Genomic DNA, 22,205 nt, shown 5'->3' with positions numbered 1-22,205 from the left:
CTCAGTCTTTATAAGGTCTAAAACATGCCATATTTATTGCGTTAGGACTTTTCTGCTTCTTGTGCACAGTCAGTTGTCCTGCTGCAGTCCCTCTGCATTCTCCCCTTTAGCTCTAATGGATGATAATACAATTCCATCGGGGAGCACTTCTCTTTATTCAATCAATTGAACTAGAAAAATAGGTCAAATTCATCTCAAAGCCTGTCCTACCCCATTACTCTTGTGATAAGAGAAAGAAATTTCAGGCTCAGAAATCAAAATCTAAATGATTTTCTCTTCCTACTCATAAATATTGGCCCAGATTTTCTGATGGCCAGGTAATGAATTGGAGTCGCATGTCAGGAACATGAAGAAACCCCAATGCAACTGACTTTGAGAGAATTGTGAGGGAATTTGAACATTATGATTTGGCAATTCCCCTGCATCTTGAATCCTCTGAAGATTTTTTTTAATGTTGGAGTATTTGGACAGTTCCAATTTCTGTAAACTTAGTTTTTTAATCAGGAAATGTTCGAGGATTAAAAAATCTGGATAATCATAGAACTCCTACAGTGTGTAAAAAGGCCACTCGGCCCATCGAGTCCACAATGAGCCTCCAAAGAGCATTCCTCCCACCCTATGCCTGTAACCCTGTATTTCCCATGGCTAATCCACCTAGTCTGCACATCCCTAGACACCATTAGCAATTTAGCATAACCAATCCACCTAACCTGCACATCTTTGGACTATAATGTGGGGTAACTAATAAATTCAACTGCTCCCACCTTACTACTACATCTGAATGGGCCACAAGGCCCCTTGTGGTGTAAAAAAAAACCGTTAAAATCTCAACCCATCAGGACAACCTGCATACCCACCCTGCCCCCCATCCCTACCCCAAAAACCAACAAACCATGGCAACCCTACCCCAAACACCAACAAACCATCAAACCATCACTGACTTGACCCCTGAACCTAACTTAGTGACTTGTTTTGGCACCCTACATATACCCTCCTCCCCTGCCCAAACTAACTCACACCCTCCCCCAACATTTACCTTATATACATACCCTTCCTGAGGAGCTGTCACAGGAGCTTGCTATGCTGCTGGATATTTAAACTCCAGCTTAGAACACCCTGCTGCAAAATGGAGTGAGGTTTCAACAATGATTCTCCCCCTGGCTCCACTTTTTCTTGGACAAGTCTCTGCTGTTTGATAACTGAAGGCTGGGGTCCAGAAATCTCCAGTGCAGAACTAATCTAAAGATAAATGATCGCCATCGGAAGTACAGTTTCTGATGCTGACTGGAATTTCTAGGTGAATATTCATGAATTTGGCCTGGACACGATACGAATATAAATTACTTGTAACTTCAATCAGATAATGTTTGCATTTATGATCATTTTAGCAGTATAAGCTTTTAACTCATATTTCTTGTGAATAGGTTATAAAATGTATCATGGAGATTGTTTGAAAATGCTGGTGTGAATAAGGTTAACATTTAAAAGCTGTGCAGCTTAATTTGTATTCCTGTAAATTCTGAATTGTTTCCTCTGTGCAGAAGAGCAATTTGCATTTGCACCTTGGATCTTCTTTCAAGGAGCTGAATATTTGTTTTTTGAGACGGAGGGGAAGTGGCTTGCAGCTGCTGTGGCTTGTAGTTTGATGGGTAGCGACTTGGCATCTATAAATACAGCCAAAGAACAGGACTTCATTAAAAACAGAATTGAAAAGGTAAAAGAAGATCAAAATTTTGTTTCACGATGAAGCAGATTTTATAGCAGTAACAGCTAGGATTTCTGAGTACTATTGAATCTCATTACAAAAACACTTTGTGAAGTCGATCTATAATAACACTATCTCTCTCAGCTCTAGATGCATCGTTTTTTTTGTAGAGCAGTGTCATTTCTACAGCTGTCACATTCATATTGCCTACTTGCCCAGTGGTTGGAAAAGATCCATACAAATCAATGAGAACAAAACTGCTCCTCAGCCCTCTAGAGGATGATTGTGAACATTTCAACTTTACCTACCGAAAGTCAAAAAAGCATGACTGCCTTCAACTTTTGTACAGGTCAGGGCTCAGTTAGTTGGACAGCTCGTTTACTGGGATGCCAACAGCGTGGGTTCAATTCCCACATCAACTGAGGTCACCATGAAGGATTCTCATTCTCAACCTCGCCCCTCACCTGAAGCATAGTGACACTCTGGTTAAACCACCACCAGTTATTACTCTCTAATGAGAGAGCAGTCCTATAGCCTGGTAAGACTATGGCGACTTTACCATTACCTTTGTATAGGTCACTATGCAAATATGTTGCAGTCAAAAGTGTCTCAGCCAATGGATGCTGGACCTTAAATGACTTAAATCTTTCGTATGAATCATTTTGCTTTCTTTGTTAGGTTGTAACCAGATATAAACTGCTATATTGTGAATTATAAGACAAATTTTGATGCATTTAAATTTCCAGTTAACCATGTGACATATAATAAAGCATGAATGGGGGTAAATTTTGCTTCTTTGAAAGCTGTTCAGTTACTTACTAGGCCAATTCACACATTTTAGATTTTTGATTTTTAATCTGCTGAATGTAGTGTACATTGCAGCAGTTCCAATACTATATTCATCAAATTAATGCATTTCTTGCCAGGCAGTGTAAATATATGCTCAAGTCATTGTGCATTCTTAACTCATAGAGCAATGTATTTATCTATTTTACCCATATTAAGTTACAATGTTAAATTCATCTGAATAAATCGTCATAGGTTTCTTTTTCATGGGGACAATGAAAAAGAATACTATTTGTGAAACTTATGCAGCAAAATGATACCATTTGTGTAAAAATCACAGAAAAATCTCGAAAGAACTTCCAAAACAAAAACTTAATCTAACCTACCCAACAAATTGTCAAACTAAGATCCTCTGTCTGATTGGACATGGCTTTAATTTTAAAACCAGGTTTAAAGCTACTTCACTTAAATAGAACATTTTACTATGTTTTTATGTTTTTCTGAAGAACAATATGAAAATTTACTTCTTTTGAAGCTTGTCACTGGGATATCAGTGTAAAATACTCAACAGTCTCGTGTATTGACGGATGTTTATTGAAACAGAAACTATAAGGCCTAGTCTAATCAGCTCCTTGGGAGAAACTCAGGTTACAACTGAAAGTGATGGTGGCAAGGTCTATGACCTGCCAATTGTAACAAAAAAGCAATCAGAACTGCAGATCCAGCCAAGTTTCATTCTGTATTCCTTATTATTCCTCAACATTAACATCTGTTTTAATTAAGCCAACTTCAACATTAAGCTTCAATGACAAACTGGCTCGATCTCTTTTCCCCATAGCTATTAGATTTCAGGCCCAAAATGAAGACCTGAAGGAAGTAGAACTACCTCAATTTAACATCAAATCTGAAGACACCCTGTTGAAGCACGTGTATCTTAGCACCTAATTTTAGCTACCTCACTGACTGTGTACTTTGATTGTCCAATTAGTTAACATTAGTATTTCAGGGCTCTTCCAGATATCATTATGTTTTGCAGCTTATAACAAAAGACACAATTCATGTAATTCTTTTTCATGAAATTTTGATGTTCTGCAGTTTTTAGCAAATGGGCATGAAAAGTGGTGGATTGGATTATATGCAGAAAATTCCAAAGCTGGATTTCGGTAAGAAATCCAAATAATTGTCCGGTAATATCATTAATAAATCATCAATTATGTTTGCCACAATAAATCATTTATATATTTGTATATAGCTGGATAGATGATTCAACAATGTATTACAACAACTGGGATTTCAACTATCCAAGCCGTTTACCTAAGCATAGTGGCAGATGTGTTTACATGTCATCAAAAACAGGTAATATTACATTGTACCAATCATTAATTGTTTTGTGACTGTAATTAGTGACATAACTTTGCTCAATGTATAAAATGGATGCGTTAGTATGTCTTTGAGGGAACTATTTCTAGTCTGAGTAAGCCAATTACTTTATGAATGGAGTAGATTTTACACTTGAGAAATCCCTCAGATGTCAAGAGAAAATCTAGCATATCACTCTTGTTTTTGAAATCACATGTGCCTTCAGTAAGTTTGTTTGAAAATTCAAAATACAAAACGGTTTAATGTAGCACAATCTTTTCCGGGCATGCGTGTGGGTGAACTGTGACTAACAAGCTTAGCATAGCACAAACATGTCTGGGTATGGAAAGAGTGGGCGAACCCTGACAAGTTTGAACCCTGACAACCCAGACAAGCAGCTAAGAACAAGGAATAGGTGGACTCTGATCAAAAAAGTATATTGTACCAATTGTGTTGTTCAAAATTGAATGAAAACTATTGTGTAATTGGTGGATTATGTGAACTCTGTAAACTACTTTACTTTGATGCTATAAAATAAACTCTAACCATTGTTTGGAGAGTTAGAAGTCAGATGTTGCTCTTAATTTAGTTCCCCACTTATGCTTCAATAAAGGAGGTTGGTAAAAGATTCCTTGAGTATCTAAACTGGGTTATTCCTCCCACTGCACACAGCTAGCAGAGGGATTCAATTACAAGGAACTTCAGAGTTATAAGAACTGTTACATATGTAGACTTTGAGGTAAGGAGTGATGCAAACGATGCTGCAGAATGGAGAAAGGTCTCATTACTGATTACCCCATTGTTCCACAAGCCACCTCAAAATGTATAAAACTCCATGAGACCAACAAAAATGACTAATTTGCTCAACTGATGCTATTCAGGACATAAGCAATTCACAACAAATTTTATCAACAATGTATAAAATTATTGTATTTATTATATTATACTTAATGTTAGTAAAAGAAATGGGGAAATCCCAAGGGAACCTAAATCAATTTCTCGTTCACTCCAATCCTTCCCAATTCCAAATTACCGAATCACATTCTTATTTCCTCACACTTGACAGAGGCTCAAACCACTTCCCCATTCATTCCCACTCTATAGAATGCGAATCTACAGAAACTCTTTCAGACCTGCTGAGTTTCTTCTGCAATTTCTGTTTTTGTTCCATTTCAGGATGCAGTTCCAAGAAATAAAATATGTTGTCTCTTACTTATGAAATGAGAAGACTAAGAAAAAGAATGAAAAAATATTTCCTAAAAAAAAAGCAAGATTTAGGGGTTATGTTCAAATCCACGAGCATTCAAAATTAAATTGGCAACTATCAAGATATGCACTAAACTAGCAGTTTTAGACGTGGCCTGCATAATGAATTGTGTGAGAACCTCACCACAATTATCATTTTCAGGAGAGATAGGGAAGTTAGAAAGGGAATGGGATAGCTGTATTGAGAAGAATTTTATCAAAACGAGAATGTAAGAATGCTCTGACAGTTACATTAAGACATGTACGATTAGGAGAAAAATAATACAATTATTAATTTGTGTCACAGAATGTAAAACAGCAGAGATGAGGAAGTTACATCTGTAGACAATTTAGAGAGCTATTTACAAACAAGACAGTACTAGCATTGGATGAATTTTAACTGTCCCAAGATGGACTGAATAAAAGAAATGCTTATGATCAAATTGAAGGATATTTCTTAAAATATATTTATTCTATTTCTATATTGGTATCTTTGGAGACTAAAAGAAAAAAAGTGTTGCTCGGTTTAGGTTTAGGAAAAAAAGCGGTGCAATATCAATTAGCAAGAAGTCATGAAACATCATGGCTGAAGGTGCTGGACACTGTGTTTTTAGTAAACTGATTGCTTAGTGCTATAAATTTTTGCATAATATTTTCATTAAAATAAGTAGCTTCTGACAGCAACTCTTAAATAGTTTTTGGAGCATATTAATGAGATTATGAAAGGAATCTTAGATTTGCAAAATGCATGTTTCAAGATGCATTTTAATTTTTTAAAAATTAAATTGCAATTTTGTCTTTGTCACCTGTACTGTAATGTCACGTCTATTTGCATTTTTATACCCTGACAGGACGCTGGGGTGATAGCAAGTGTTTTCTATCTCTTCCTTTCATCTGTGAACGACACAATATATCACTGATAGAGGTTCACAAAGTTGAGAGTTACCTTCCAGATCTTTCGTGTCCAAAAGGGTGGCTGTATTTTGAAAATAAGGTGATTTTAGAAAATGAAAAGAAAATTATTGGACTATTTTACATAATGAACATATTTATGACTGCAGATTGATAGTATACATTTTTGCTTGTAGCACTGTTAACTTGTCCATTTGTGGAGCTAATGCATTAAAATAAGTATTAAAATAATCTAAACACCAAAACTGCAAGATGAAAATAGGATGCTGTTATGTTTGTGTCATGTTCCTAATGAATATTAAGTTAGATGCTCTGCTTGATAATTTTCATCTGCAATTGACAAAGAAAGACAAAAAGTTTTGTCTAGAACATTTCATAATCTGAATACATGTCAAAGTAGTTCACAAATAATTTATTAATTCTGAAATGTAGTCGATCATTTTGAGAAGATTTGTAGCTCTGGTTAAGGTTCTGTTTGTAAGTTTGCTCGCTGAGATGGAAGGTTTATATTCAGACGTTCTGTCACCATACTAGGTAACATCATCAGTGAGCCTCTGGTGAAGCACTGGTGGAATGGCCTACTTTCTATTCATGTGTTTAGGTTTTTTTGGGGTGGTGATATAATTTCGTGTTCTTTTTCTCAGGGGGTGGTAAATGGGATCCAAGTCAATGTGTTCGTTGATAGAATTCTGGTTGGAATGCCATGCTTCTAAGAATTCTCGCACAAAACTCGATCAACAAACACATGACTTGGATCCCATTTACCACCCCCTGAGAAAAAGAACAGGAAATGACATCACCGCAGGAAATGATGTCGCCAACCAAGGAAACCTAAACGCATAAACAAAAAGTGGGCCATACCACCAGTGCTTCACCAGAGGTTCACTGATGATGTTACCTAGTATGGTGATGAAATGTCTGAAAGTAAATCTTCCAGCTCAGCGAGTAAACTTACAACCACATATAAACAAAGTTTGAGAATGCTTATTAGTTATAAATGGACCTTAAAACATGATCCATGGCTGACTTTTGTTCTCTCTGTGACAGTGTTTCCTGCTGTATGCCCCAAAGGATAAGAGTCAGCTAAAACACTGGTATTCTGCTCAAATGTTCTGCAGTATACGTGGAGGAACCCTGGCTACAATAGAAAATGAAATAGAACAAGGTAACATGAAGTAGCTAATGGGACATTGCATATTTAGATTTTGACTCATATATAATTGTTTCTGCATGTATAGAACAAACATAATGGCCCAGGCATTAAAATGAGATGGGGTGTAGAGTAGGATGTTGATCCACCCCAGGGACCCAACGATCCCAGGCACATAACTAGGAGGTTTGTTCCACAACCTTGAGAGATTGTTGTGCTCTCTTTGTTTAAGCACTTGAGGCCTGGAATGATGCAGCAAGAAAATCAGTTTTCATCACCCTGCACCGTTTCTATCAGACATGGAAAAAATAAATCAGAGAGTGCTTACGAAATGGTCTTCCTGTTCAGGCTTCCTGTTGAGATAATTTAATAGCCCAGTGATTTCCATTAATTGTTTATAATACCTGATTAATTTCCCAAAAGTATTGCAGTCATTATTAACTTGCTGGATTGTAAAAGCTTTATTCAATTCTGTTTGCACTTTTAATTCACAGCATTTTTAACAATTCAGCTCCTGGATAGGACAACTAGTGTTTGGATAGGACTACACAGTGATAATTTTGAACGTTGGGTGAATGGGAAGCCTGTGAAGTATTCGAACTGGTTACCAAATGAGCCAGCACGGGACACTGCAGATCCATATAAAAATGATCCTGTAAGTTTATTTATTTAAATCTGCTGCATCAAAATGTGCTAATTATTAATAAGCCTGTGTACAGTGTGTATTTCTTTGAACAAATAGAGTGCACATTCTGATCTGATGGAACCCGCCTGGGTTTTCAGATTCCAGTCCCTCTCACTGGCTCAATATTCTAGCCCTGAGAGTTCTGAAGGGCAGTTCAGGCCATTGAAAACAGCACCAGTCTTTGTTCAAACATAGCAACTGGAAGGCCCTATGTCAAAGGTATTTGAGACTAAGAAATAAAGATTCCATCTTTTTCAGAATGCATGAACTTCCTAGACATTTCCTTAGATTAAGTGAGGACTGCAGATGCTGGAGATTAGAGTCGAGAGTGTGGTGCTGGAAAAGCACAGCAGGTCAGGCAGTATCCGAGGAGCAGGAGAATCAACGTTTCGGGCAAAAGCCCTTCATCAGGAATTCCAAAACGTCGATTCTCCTGCTCCATGGATGCTGCCTGACTTGCTGTGCTTTTCCAGTACCCCACACTCGACTTCTTTGGATTTTCTAGTCCGTGGTGAACTGGTGTACATTCTAACTTATGGTAACATTCCTTAATGATATGTACCTGGTCCACCTACTGGGAAACAAAATGTCCTATCAACGCTTCCTATTCTATCTGCACAGCTGCCCCAGACATGCACCTCCTCCCACACTCTCCTGAGAAATCCACAGGTAAATCTTTGCCACTATAAAGAATTTAGAAAGGCACCATTTTTTTGAATGGTACAAAAGAAATGAAAACTTATCATTATGCCTACCTTCTTATGCCATCAGTTTGTATTATCAATGAGGGAGTCAGAACTGTAATTTCTGTGTGGACTTGTTGGGTCAAAGGGCCTGTTTCCACACTGTAGGGATTCTGTTCTATTCTATTCTATTAAACTGCTGTCAATATGACTCTTCAAATGCTTGACTTACCAGCACAGACTAGAACACTTCCCTCCTTTCATCCTTGTTTTATGTTGCTAGCTGATCTTAGAAGGGCTGGTGGCAGATGTTCTATACTTAGTCTAAATGTTTTGAGTTACAAATCCAAGTGCAGGGAGATTTGAAAGGTTGGTTAATTTGATAAGACGAAATAAAGAACTGCTGGAAATCTGAAACTAATGCAGCAATTCACCTGCACTTTCCTCCATAGAGTCTACTGTATTTGCTACTAACAGTGTGCTCTCCTCTACACGGGGGCAATGAAGTACAAACTGGGCGACCACTTTGCAAAACATCTATGTCTGGCCGCAAAGCTAAACCTGAGTTTCCAGTTCCCTGCAACCTCAACATACCACTGTGTTCCCTGGCCAACATTTCTGTCTCTGTTCTGCTGCAGGACTCCAACGAGGCTCAGTGTAAGCTGGAAGAATAACACCTCATTATCCTCTTGGGGACTCTGCAGCCTTGAGGACTCATTACAAGGTCCAATAATTTTGGAACCTGAACACTTTCTTCCACTTCCTTTAACTACTACAACACACTGGACCCTGCCATCACATTGGCTGCTTTCAACACATTCTGGATTACTGGTGCTGGAAGAGCACAGCAGTTCAGGCAGCATCCAAGGAGCAGTAAAATTGACGTTTCGGGCAAAAGCCCTTCATCAGGAATAAAGGCATAGAGCCTGAAGCGTGGAGAGATAAGCTAGAGGAGGGTGGGGTGGGGAGAAAGTAGCATAAAGTACAATGGGTGAGTGGGGGAGGGGATGAAGGTGATCGGTCAGGGAGGAGGGTGGAGTGGATAGGTGGAAAAGAAGATAGGCAGGTAGGACAAGTCATGGGGGCAGTGCTGAGCTGGAAGTTTGGAACTAGGGTGAGTGGGGGAAGGGGAAATGAGGAAACTGTTGAAGTCCACATTGATGCCCTGGGGTTGAAGTGTTCCGAGGCGGAAGATGAGGTGTTCTTCCTCCAGGCGTCTGGTGGTGAGGGAGCGGCGGTGAAGGAGGCCCAGGACCTCCATGTCTTTGGCAGAGTGGGAGGGGGAGTTGAAATGTTGGGCCACAGGGCGGTGGGGTTGATTGGTGCGGGTGTCCAGGAGATGTTCCCTAAATCACTCTGCTAGGAGGCGTCCAGTCTCCCCAATGTGGAGGAGACCGCATCAGGAGCAACGGATACAATAAATGATATTAGTGGATGTGCAGGTAAAACTTTGATGGATGTGGAAGGCTCCTTTAGGGCTTTGGATGGAGGTGAGGGAGGAGGTGTGGGCGCAGGTTTTACAATTCCTGCAGTGGCAGGGGAAGGTGCCAGGATGGAAGGGTGGGTTGTTGGGGGGCGTGGACCTGACCAGGTAGTCACGGAGGGAACAGTCTTTGCAAAAGGCGGAAATGGTTGGGGAGGGAAATATATCCCTGGTGGTGGGGTCATTTTGGAGGTGGCGGAAATGTCAGCATAGCCAACCCCCTCTTTTCACCTCGTTATGGTCCACATTATCTGTTCTTCTTTCTCGCTGGCTTACTATTATCTATCCCTTTTGTCTGCTTAATTGTCTTTCTCTCCCTCTGGGCTCCATCTACACCTATTGGTTACTATTTTATCCTCACCCCCACCCCATCCCATGTCTTCAGCATATATACCAACATTTTCTAGCTATTATCAGTTCTGAAGAAGGGTCAACCTAAAATGCTAAATATGCTTTTTCTCCACAGGTGCTTCTAGACTTGTTGAGTTTCTCCAGCTATTTCTGTTTTTGTTCAAGTCAATGGTTATTGGGGGTCAAATCTTCATTGAGTTATCCATAGCACAGAGAAAAGAAAGTTGTGGTTGTTGGAGGCCAATCATCTCAGCCACAAGGCATCTCGTAGAAGTGCCTCAGGATAGTGTCTTAGGCCCAACCATCTTTAGCTGGCATGTCAATGACTTTCCCTCCATCATAACATCAGAAATAGGGATGGTACATAACTATCAAGTCTTGGACAGCATTCAGGCTTGTGTTAAGAGTTAACAAGACATTTTTACATTACAAGTGCTAAGCAATGACCATATTCAAGAAAAGAAAATTAACCATTATCCATTGAATTCAACAGCATTAACTTCACTGAATCCCCCACTGTCAACATTCTGTGCACTACTATTGACTAAAACTGAACTGCACCAGCTATGTAAATACTGTAGCTATAAGAGCAGTCCAGAGGCTAGGAATTTAACGGCAAGTAACTTAACAGCTGTCTCTTCAGTGCCTGTCCACTGTCTACACAAGTCAAGAGCATGTTGAAATTCTCATCATTTGCCTAAGTGGGTTTAACTTCAACAGTATTTGAGAAGTTCAACACAATTCAGGGCAAAGCAGCCCACATGATTTGTACCATTTCGCCACCATCAGCATTCATCTCCTTTACCTCTGATGTAGTAGTGCATACCATCTACATGATGCACTGCAGGAACTCACCTCAGCTTTTTGACACGAACTTTTCAACCTATGACTTTGACCACCTAAAAGGATTAGGACAGTAGATACATAGGAGCACAACCTCCTGCAAGTTCCCCTTCAAGTCTCATGCCATCTTGACTTAGAACCGTATCATTTTTGCATTACGGTTGTTGGCTCAAAATCCTGAAAATTCCTCCCTGATAGCACTGAAGGTGTCCCTAAACCCAAAGTCAGCAGCAGTTCAAGAAAGCACTTCACCATCACCTTCTCTAAGGCAATTTGGAAGGTCAATAAATGCTGGCAGAGCCAGCAACTTCCATATCTCAGGACTGATTTTTTTTTTCAATTCTTTTCTCAAGCAATTTTCATTCACACTTTCTTACTCAGCACCAGTCATCCTTACCAGGCTTATCTGAATGCATTTATGGGCTGGAAGATAATTCCTGGGAGAACTAAGAAGTTTATCATTCAGTCATCCCACTTACCAAATTCCCCTTGTCAAAACATCTAAAAAAACCGCAAGATTACATATTGTAACACAACCTGCAGGGATTGTGAAAATAGTCTTCATGGTGGGTTTTTTTCTCTTAAAGGGCAATTTGGTGATCACAGAACTTCCATGAGATTGTTTACAGAGCAACAGAGTATCCTCCCTTTATTCAAAACCTTTGTCAGTAAGGTCCATTTTAAAGAGTTTTAATTTGAAGCGAGTGGTGGAGAGGCAGTTGAAAACATTATGTATGTGGTGTATATTTATGTAATATTTATTATATGTGGGTGTGTATATGGTGAATATGTATGTGATAGGATATGTAACTGTATATTTGCATAAACTGACGTGGCTGTCGTATAATGGGTTTGATCATTTAATCAGATTAATAATCGTTATACTTTCAGTAATTGATTTTTGAATAACAATGTTAAAAAAAAAAATCGCACAACACCAGGTTATAGTCCAACAGGTTTATTTGGAAGCACTAGCTTTCAAAGCGCTGCATCTTCAGTGTCGTTGTGATGTTAGTAACAGCGATATCTTGAGCTGAACTACTATTATTAATGTACCATAATATGCAGAGGCTGCTATTTAACATTTAAATGTTTAATTTTCCTACATATCAATGAAAAGAATTGGCTATTTAACTTTTATACTATCAAGGCTAAGAATCTTCTGTTAGGAAGAGTTTATTTGTATTTCATTTGGAAATAACTTATTTGTGTATGGCTGCATTTAGTATTTTTAGTCATTTGGTTTGTTCACTTAATATCTCCTGTTCCTCATTACAGATTACCATCTTCTCAAGTAAGTGGAACTGTATTAGTAGCAGGGGTTTATTCCCATAACCCATCAGATTGGCATGAAATGAGCAGCTGATCCTCAGCTGCAATTAGTAGAATAATAATGAACTAACAATTTCAAATTACAGGACAGAAGCATAACAACATTTCTGTAATTTGGGTGGAAAATTTCAAGATCTTTCTTTCATTCATAATTTGTTTACTTTGCAGGCAGAAGTATAGGATTATTTCCAGAAATCAGAATTTGAGAAAGAATGAGATCTGAAGCAGCTGTTAGCTGTTTTAAACTGCTTATGATGTTCTGTTCTGGTGTTACAAGTAGACTGATGAAGTAATTTACAGTTGTATAATTAAAGCTGTTCAAAACCCAATGGTATCTGTCATGCAAATAGGATTTTGTGTTGAGCAACTTAAATTGATAAAGCCTTTTGAAGAAGGGTAACTGGACTCAAAACATTGACTCTGTTTTCTTTCAACAGATGCAGCCAGACCTGCTGAGTTCCTCCAGCTATTTCTGGTTTTGTTTCAGATTTCCAGCACCCAGAGTTCTTTGTTTTATTTCAGTTAATGAAATGTTTTTGATATTCTTCACCAAAAATCAGTTTGTTCTGTAACAGCTAATTGTAAGGTCTTTTAGCGTTTCAGTGGTTTCTTTTGATCTGAATTTGATGGTGTAGACATCTTGTCTCTGGTTTGAAAACAGAAATCGTTGAGAAATTCAGGTCAGGCAGTACCTGTGGAAAGAAAGCAGAGACGTAATTTCAAATCTGGTTACTCTTCATCAGAACTCTTCACCTGTTTCATATGTGTTGGTTTGGCTGGATAGTTATGCAATGTAAGGAGTATGACATACCAGGATGATAATGTAAGCTTGTATGCACTGATTACTCCTGATCCTAACTTACCAAACATTGTAGTCAACTTGCATCATATGATCAGGTGTAGCCATGTTGTTACTCCAACAAAATGTCCATTTAACAAAAATATCAACAAGATAATCTGTATTTAAAGAAAAATGTGGTTTACTTATTTTTCCCCACTTTCTGGACATTACATCATGAATACTTAGAGCACTGGAATATATCTGAAGATATTTTAATGAGAGCAAGCAACATTTTATGAAATAAAGAAAAATGATTTTGAAATTACCCACCCAAATTACAGAAATATTATTATGCTTTTGTACTGTAATTTGAAATTGTTTATTTGTTATTTATTTTAACTCTAAGGAATTTACTGTGGGTCATCTTTAAATTAGACATCACAAATTGGATTTTGGAAAAACACAACCGATTTTTAAAAAGTAAAAGTAAATTAAAAACGCAATTAAAAACCAGTTCAGTTACACACAAAATAGTCATATAAGTAATTCAATTCACCTCTCCCACTTGTCAGTGACAATGGCAAAAATTTCAACCTTTTAGTGACCATGTCTCCTTTCATAAAATGCATCTTCAATTCAACTTGCCATTATAGATTGCCATCTTTTCAAGTAAATGGAATTGTGAATTAGCTGAGGTTTATTCCTGTAAATACCAGATAGGGATGATATAAGACTCCGAACCTAGGCTGTAATTAGTAGAATAATAATGAAGTTAACCAGGCTACAAGATAGATAAATAGTGAATCAGCGGCAGATATTTAAGGACATGGTTCAGAATACTCAGAATAAGTACATTGCTACTATGAAGAAAACTCCTCTGGAAGAATCCACTATCCACAGTTAAATAAAGAAGTTAAAGGACAGTATCAAACTGAGGGAAAAATACAATTGCATAACAATGACTAGCAGGTCAGATAATTGGTCAGAATATACAGAACCACAGAGAATGACTTAAGATATAATCAGGAGAAAATAATCAATATGACAGGCAGCTAGCTCGAAATGTAAAAATGGATAGCAAGAGTTTCTATGGGTGGGGCTAAGCTAGATAAGAGTGAATAAAGTGAGTATTGATCATTTAGACAGAGAGAGAATGGGAAGTTTGTAGTAGATAATCTAATGATGGATGAAAATAGCAAATACTTAATTCTGTCTTCACTGTAGAGGGTATAAAAAACATTCCAACAATTATTACAAAGCGAGAAGTGAAATGAAGAGAGGGATTTGGTGAAATTAAATTGCCAGTGAAGTGGTACTAATGAAGCTTCAAACAGACAAGTCTCTGGGTCCTGATGGACTTCAGCTTAGGGTCTTATAAAAGGTAGCTAAAGCGGTAATTGATGCATGGCTGTTAAACTTTCAAAATTTGCCAAATGCTAAAAATGTTCCATCAATTTGTGAAGTAGTAAATCTAAATCCTCATGTCAAGAAGGAAGAGAGGCAAAAAATAGGAAATTGTAGTCTGTTAGTTTGAGATCTCTGTCATGGGGAAGGTTTTAGAACTGATTATTGAGATTATTGGTGGAAAAGAAAACTTGGAAAACTATCACTTGGAAAAGCACAAAGTAATTAGGAAGAGTCAGCATGGTTCTATGAAAGGAAAATCATGTTAACCAACTTATTGGAGCTCTGTGAAGAGTCGTGTTCACTGTGGATAAAGGAAAACATGTGGATATACTGCACTTAGGTTTTCAGAAGGCACTTGACAAGGTGCCAAGTCAAAGTTTATTACACAAAATAGAAGTAGGGGTAACAGACTAGCATGGATAGAAGGTTGGCTGAATGGCAGAAAACCCAGAGTATGCACAAATGAGACTTTTTCAGATGGGCAGAATATGAGGAGTGGCATCCTTCAAAAGTTTGTGGTGTGGCCTCAATATTTTACAAACTGTATCAATGAGTAGATAATGGGAGCAAAAGTTTGATGCCTAAATGTGCAGCTGACACAAAGGTGGAAAGGATGTATGTTGTGAAGAGGCTTTGGTGAGGATACAGACTGTTATAGATAATTTGAATAATTGTGCAAAATCTGGCAGGTGGAGTATAATATGGGAAAATGTGAAATTGTTCATTTTGTAGCAAGAATAAAAAGGCAGAACAGTCCCTAAATGGGAATGACTGCAGAATTCTGCAGTTCCACTGTACAAATCAAAAAATATTATTATTCAGGTGCAACACATGATTAAGATGGCAAATGGAATGCTATACTTTGCCTCAAGAGGGATTGAAGATAAATGTGCCATGTGCAGTTTTATCTCTTTATTTAATGGGCTTGTTTTCATTGTAATTTAGAAGAGAGAGAGAGGTGACTTGATCAAAATAAATGCAATCCTGAACAATATTGGCACAGTGGATGTAGAAATAATGTTTCCTCTTGTGAATCCAAAACTAGAGGACACAGTTTAAAAATTAGGGGTCATCCTTTAAAGGTACAGTTGTAAAGAAATTGTTTCCTGAGACTTCGGAACTGGCTGATTAAGAAGGTAGTAGAGGTGAGAGCATTTAATTTTTTTTAAGGTGAAGGTAGATCTTTTGGTTAGGTAAGGTAATCAAAGATTATGGGGACAGATGGACATGAGGAAATTAAAACACAAGTAGATCAGCTGTGATCTTTTTGAATAGCAGAGCAGGCCCAAGGGGCTGAATAGACTACTTCTGTTCCTAATTCAAATGTATAAATGTCCTGCATGGATGTATGTGGATGGAATAGGCATGCATCTGAAAGTTAGCCCTTCGAAAAAATTTTCTTGGCAACAGCCACTGTACATCCCAACAAACTTGATGAAATGAGCTCTTCATACAGATTTGGTTACCAGTAGAAATGAGACCCACTCGGCTTGAGCCCTGATACAAGTAGACCAGCAGTAAACTAATATTAGATTCACTGAAAAGACGGCCAACTGGACAAGAGTTATAATTTTTGAGGCAACCTGAAAAAGAGCTTTCAAGGGCTGTTTTATTATCTCCAGTGACTTTTGCATGGGCCAAAAGACAAACCATCCATCCAGCACTTGTAAACAATGTGTTCCACCTGATTTTTGACACCCAGTACAAAAGCAAAAGTCAACTGGTACTTAGTCTAGTGCTGTTTTTTCCAGCAGAGCTATAAGTGGCAATCTTTGATCTCCAAAATCCAATTTGAAAGAGCGTTGAACAGTTGCGAAGACCTTTGGTTATTACAGGGTAACTTCAAAACAAATAGCATAAGGATAAGATCATTGGATTGCTTTATTTTTTAATATTTCCTGATGGATGTTTACATAAAATATGTCTGAAACTTAGCTAATTATAACAGTTAACTTTTTTGTAATTTTTTTGTAGACTTCAGAACATCTTAATAGCCCTATCTTACAAGAGGAATCAAAAAGGTGTGCTTTATTGTCCAATAGTCATGCTTATCATTCCACAGGAAGGTGGTACACAAGAACTTGCAATACGAACTATTATGGTTTTGTTTGTCAAAAGTATCCAGGTAAAGTTCTTCAGAGATTCATCACAGTTACATTTTAATAAATAAAAGAGCGCAAATTTAGCCTTGAGGCACATAGTAAATGTCAGCCTTAATTTCAGTATTTGAAAATTCAAGTCCTGACAAAGGTCAAGTTAAACATACAGCCATAACTATGATGAGCTATTGTCTAAAGTCTAATTCTATGACTTAAACTTATAATTATTCCTCTACTAATAAATATGTGAAACTAATCTTTTACAGAAGAAACTGGCAGTCTGTTCTGTGATTCATAGATACTTTCACAGCTCACTCTCAACATGTCTAGATTTCATGATAAAAACTATATGTTTTTATTGAAATGGTTCCAAGCCAGTTTTTTTTTAAAAGTGATACCAAGTTAATTAATTATTTTATAATTGCATTCAGAAATACAAAAAGAAAATGATCTGGAAGTACTGTCCTGAGGCAGTTGCAAAACAAAAAAAAAAGAAGCAAATAAAATCCAAATCAGAAGAAACATTGAGACAGTTTTGACATGTGTCTCATTGAAATCTTACCTTTGACACAGAATGTGGGGCTTTCAGGTTCAGTGCCAGAGATTTGGAATATATTATATAGGCAGACGCTCGAGTGGGTACTGGGGGTGTGCTGCAGTGTCAGTGGTGCTAGCCTTCAAATGAACTGTGGCCCCATCTAATTTCTATGCTGCATATAAAAAAAAACATTCTGCTATTCTGAGGTAGAGCAGGGGAGTTCTTCTGATGCTTTTAATAATAGTTGATCCATCAAGTTTAGTCATTTTTAAAAATGTAATAAAGTTAAATACATTATCTGGTCTTTATTGCATTGTGTGAAATGTATGTCATGTGCAATTGGTTGCAGTGTTTCTCATATTAAGAAAAATAATACACTTTTAATGCATTTTTCCTGTAAAATACTTCTGGAGGGGTAAGAGGTTTTGAAAGGCACTATACAAATACAAGCACTTTTTTGGATAGCTAAACATAAAACTGAGGGGAAGTGGACAACTAGAAAATAAAATCCATCCAGGTGTCTTGTTTTAAATAGACCAGTCACAAGTGGAGTTTTCCTGATCTAGCAATCTAGATTTTTCCAAGAAGAGAGTGAACATTTTATTGATCCATCTCAGTCTTTACTGAAATACATAAAATATTGAATAATCAAATCATATAAGTATATCATAATCACAAAGTTGATCTGTACCCAGTGAGGAATGGTGCCATTACTTGCATATAACTTAAGAGTTTTGAAGTTCTTAAGAATGTCTTCACTGTTGGGGAGGATTGTCACCTGTAGGAGTTTCTGAGCATAAAAGAATTCTGGAGTTAGGAGTGAATTCAGCATGTCTCAATGAAAGTTCCTTTTTGATGCAGCCTTTGCCACATTCAGGATGATTGGATGAGTGCACGTACAATTTTAATAGCTTTTTTTAAAAAAAGTATTTGTTATCTGTCATCTGTGACCTTATTAAGCACTGCCAGTGTTCATTTTATAACATTTTTCCTTTCTGGAATCCACTTCGAAGTTCTGATACTGGGGGAGTCCAGAAAGTTCTTAGATAGAGGCTTGTTCTTTGGCTTTTTTATGCTTTGTGAAATTTGTTTTGAAAAGGTCTGCATATGTACCTTCCATTACCAAACATCTCAAAACATTTCACAGCCGAAGTAGTAGTTTTGACAAACATAATACCAAACTGCACACAGCAAAATCTCTCAAGTTAAAATATGATAATGACCAGATGATGTGTTTTGTTTGATATTTATTGAAAAACAGATATTGGATAGGATCCCAAAGCTAAATCCCCTGCTGTTTTAGAGAAGTGCCATGGAATATTTTACATCCACCTGACCAGGTGGATGGAACCTCTTTTAATCAAAAATGGCACCTTCAACAGTACAAGAATCTCTTGGTATAATACTGGAGTGTGGGCCTTTACTTTTGTGTTCAGGACCTGGAATGACTTGAAGTTTGAACTTGGTGATTCAAAGGCAGGAGTCAGTAACAGTCCTTTTCATGTCCTATTGTATTATACTATAGGAGAGCTCCATTAATGCTGTCAGATATCTACTGATGCAATAATGTTTAATAACATCAGTACCAGTTATGCATAATGTTTTTCTAACTATTGTTCTAATGCAAACCTTTACTCATCCAGAATCACATTTCTAAGTTACGCAAGTTTGTTTGTTTTCTCTGTAGATAAACCTGTCCATCATATCAATGCATCATCTGTCTATCCAATACTTGATACTTTTGCATATGGAAACTACACATACAAACTGATTAAGAAGAACGTAACATGGTATGAAGCATTAACTGAATGCCGACAAAGAGGTACTGAACTGGTCAGCATCACTGATCAATACCACCAAGCGTTTCTCACAGTCGTTGTGAATAGGCTGTCACACCCGCATTGGATAGGACTGTCTAGCCCAGATGTATGTCCATAACCTTATTACTGTTAATAACTTAAACTTTATTGAGTAATGTGTTTCGAAAGTGAGGAGATGCGTGGTGTTATACTAATGTTCTTGTCATTCATACTTGTTATTGTTCGCAGGATGGAAAAAGCTTTATTTGGTCAGATGGTAGTGGCAATATATTCAGTCATTGGGCAGAGGAGGATGTTCATTCATCTCATGATTGTGGGTACATGGATACAAATGGCTACTGGAAGACCACTAACTGTGAAACTCAACTGCCAGGAGCTTTCTGCCAAGTTTTACAAAGTAAGAATTCAGGTTCAAAACCATTCAATTGCAAGACTTAAATTTTGTGAAGATGATAGTAGTGAGGCTGTCAGCACCATAAGAAACTCAGTCAAAAAGCAATTCCAACTTCTGTAAGAGCAGCAGTTCGAGAAGGCAGCTCACCTCCACCTTCTCAAGGGCTTTGAGGGATGAGCAATAAATGCTGACCCAGCTAGTGATGTCCACATCCCACAAGTGAATAAAAATATATATAATCTGAGACATCTAGAAGTTAGTGTTGGACAGGGTATGCTCCTTTGCTGGATGTGCTATAATAGTCCTTGCTCATGAGTTCAGTATTATGAAGTCAGTTGGAGTTCAGGAGCTGGGGGTGAGGTATATGAAAAAGAGCCAGCACAGTACAGATAATGTTGGTGGACTCCTCCATCCTTCAGTCCAGTTATTGACTGCCTCTGACAAACCTGTCTGCTGTTCCAGAGCTTTACAGTGCATCTTGACCATCATTAATGGGTAAGACTATCTAGGATGGATTTTTAGATTAGATTCCCTACAATATGGAAACAGGCCCTTTGGCCTAACAAGTCCACACCGACCCTCTGAAAAGTAACCCACCCAGACCCATTCCCCTACCTTGACTAATGCACCTAACACCATAGGCAATTTAGCATGGCCAATTCACCTGACCTGCACATCTTTGGATTTTGGGTGGAAACTGGAGCACCTGGAGGAAACCCACGCAGACACAGGGAGAATGTGCAAACTCCACACAGACAATCACCCGAGGGAGGAATCGAACCCAGGTCCCTGGTGCTGTGAGGCAGCAGTGCTAACCACTGAGACACTGTGCCACCCCCCCTGGGATCACCTTCTGGCGGCTGAGCAGGTGCCCAGTCTCTGGCAGTCAAAGAACAGAACAAAAAACAGTACAGTGCAGGAGTAGGCCTATTAGTCCACCAACCTGGCACTATTAGATGACACTTTTCTTAACTTAAAAACCTTCTACCTCAACATGGTCTGTAGCTCCCGCGAGGAGGTTGAGACACCTCGTGCTCCCGCGAGGAGGTTGAGCAATTCATCAACTTCACCAACACATTCCACCCTGACCTTAAATTTACCTGGACCATCTCTGACACCTCCCTCCCCTTCCTGGACCTCTCCATCTCCATCAGTGACGACCGACTTGACACTGACATCTTCTACAAACCCACCGACTCCCACAGCTACCTGGATTACACCTCTTCCCACCCTACCTCTTGCAAAAATGCCATCCCGTATTCCCAATTCCTCCGCCTCCGCCGTATCTGCTCCCAGGAGGAGCGGTTCCACCATAGAACACACCAGATGGCCTCCTTCTTTAGAGACCGCAATTTCCCTTCCCACGTGGTTAAAGATGCCCTCCAACGCATCTCATCCACATCCCGCACCTCCGCCCTCAGACCCAACCCCTCCAACCGCAACAAGGACAGAACGCCCCTGGTGCTCACCTTCCACCCTACCAACCTTCGCATAAACCAAATCATCCGCCGACATTTCCGCCACCTCCAAACAGACCCCACCACCAGGGATATATTTCCCTCCCCACCCCTCTCCGCCTTCCGCAAAGACCGTTCCCTCCGTGACTACCTGGTCAGGTCCACGCCCCCCTACGACCCACCCTCCCATCCTGGCACTTTCCCCTGCCACCGCAGGAACTGTAAAACCTGCGCCCACACCTCCTCCCTCACCTCCATCCAAGGCCCCAAAGGAGCTTTCCACATCCATCAAAGTTTTACCTGCACATCCACTAATATCATCTATTGTATCCGTTGCTCCCGATGCGGTCTCCTCTACATTGGGGAGACTGGACGCCTCCTAGCAGAGCGCTTTAGGGAACATCTCCGAGACACCCGCACCAATCAACCACATCGCCCAGTGGCTCAACATTTCAACTCCCCCTCCCACTCTGCCGAGGATATGGAGGTGCTGGGCCTCCTCCACCGCCGCTCCCTCACCACCAGACGCCTGGAGGAAGAACGCCTCATCTTCCGCCTCGGAACACTTCAACCCCAGGGCATCAATGTGGATTTTAACAGTTTCCTCATTTCCCCTTCCCCCACCTCATCCTAGCTTCTAACCTCCAGAAACTCGATCCCCTGACCTGTCCGGACTTGTCCGACCTGCCCAGCTCCTTTTCCACCTATCCACTCCACCCTCTCCTCCCTGACCTATCACCTTCATCTCCTTCCCCACTGACCTATTGTACTCCATGCCACTCTCTCCCACCCCCACCCTCCTCTAGCTTATCTCTCCACGCTTCAGGCTCTCTGCCTTTATTCCTGATGAAGGGCTTTTGCCCGAAACGTCGATTTTGCCTGTCCTCGGATGCTGCCTGAATTGCTGTGCTCTTCCAGCACCACTGATCCAGAATCTGGTTTCCAGCATCTGCAGTCATTGTTTTTACCTCCCTTTATTCCCTACCTATTCGTGTATCCATCAAGATGCCTCTTATACATTGCTATTATGTCTCCTTTTACCAAGCACTTACCACCCTCTGTTTTAAAAAGCTTGTCTCTCACATCTCCTTTAAACTGCCCCCTTTTATCTTAAACCTATGTCTGCTCATAGTTGACTTTTCCAACCTGGAGAAAAGACATTGACTATCCATTCT

The 22,205-nt window shown here is 39.1% G+C and overlaps 1 protein-coding gene across 2 annotated transcripts in view; it reads left to right on the top strand.

The window, feature by feature from the left end:
* Positions 1-22,205, top strand: part of pla2r1 (phospholipase A2 receptor 1) — a 162,452-nt gene that overhangs the window by 108,241 nt on the left and 32,006 nt on the right. For both annotated transcript variants that reach the window (XM_087989096.1, XM_043693844.2), the window contains exons 17-25: positions 1,542-1,714; positions 3,587-3,654; positions 3,744-3,847; positions 5,947-6,089; positions 7,055-7,172; positions 7,652-7,812; positions 16,697-16,847; positions 19,047-19,285; positions 19,408-19,576. In XM_087989096.1, the coding sequence (XP_087845222.1) occupies positions 1,542-1,714; positions 3,587-3,654; positions 3,744-3,847; positions 5,947-6,089; positions 7,055-7,172; positions 7,652-7,812; positions 16,697-16,847; positions 19,047-19,285; positions 19,408-19,576 (1,326 nt within the window). The remainder of the gene's footprint in view (positions 1-1,541; positions 1,715-3,586; positions 3,655-3,743; positions 3,848-5,946; positions 6,090-7,054; positions 7,173-7,651; positions 7,813-16,696; positions 16,848-19,046; positions 19,286-19,407; positions 19,577-22,205) is intronic.

This window comes from Chiloscyllium plagiosum, unplaced genomic scaffold (assembly GCF_037043375.1).
Source record: "Chiloscyllium plagiosum isolate Xiang-an unplaced genomic scaffold, Cpla_swu_hap1 HiC_scaffold_7, whole genome shotgun sequence".
In the NCBI taxonomy this organism is placed as follows: domain Eukaryota; kingdom Metazoa; phylum Chordata; class Chondrichthyes; order Orectolobiformes; family Hemiscylliidae; genus Chiloscyllium; species Chiloscyllium plagiosum.
Note: the sequence above shows the minus strand (reverse complement) of the source record. Positions and strands in the feature narration are given on the sequence as shown.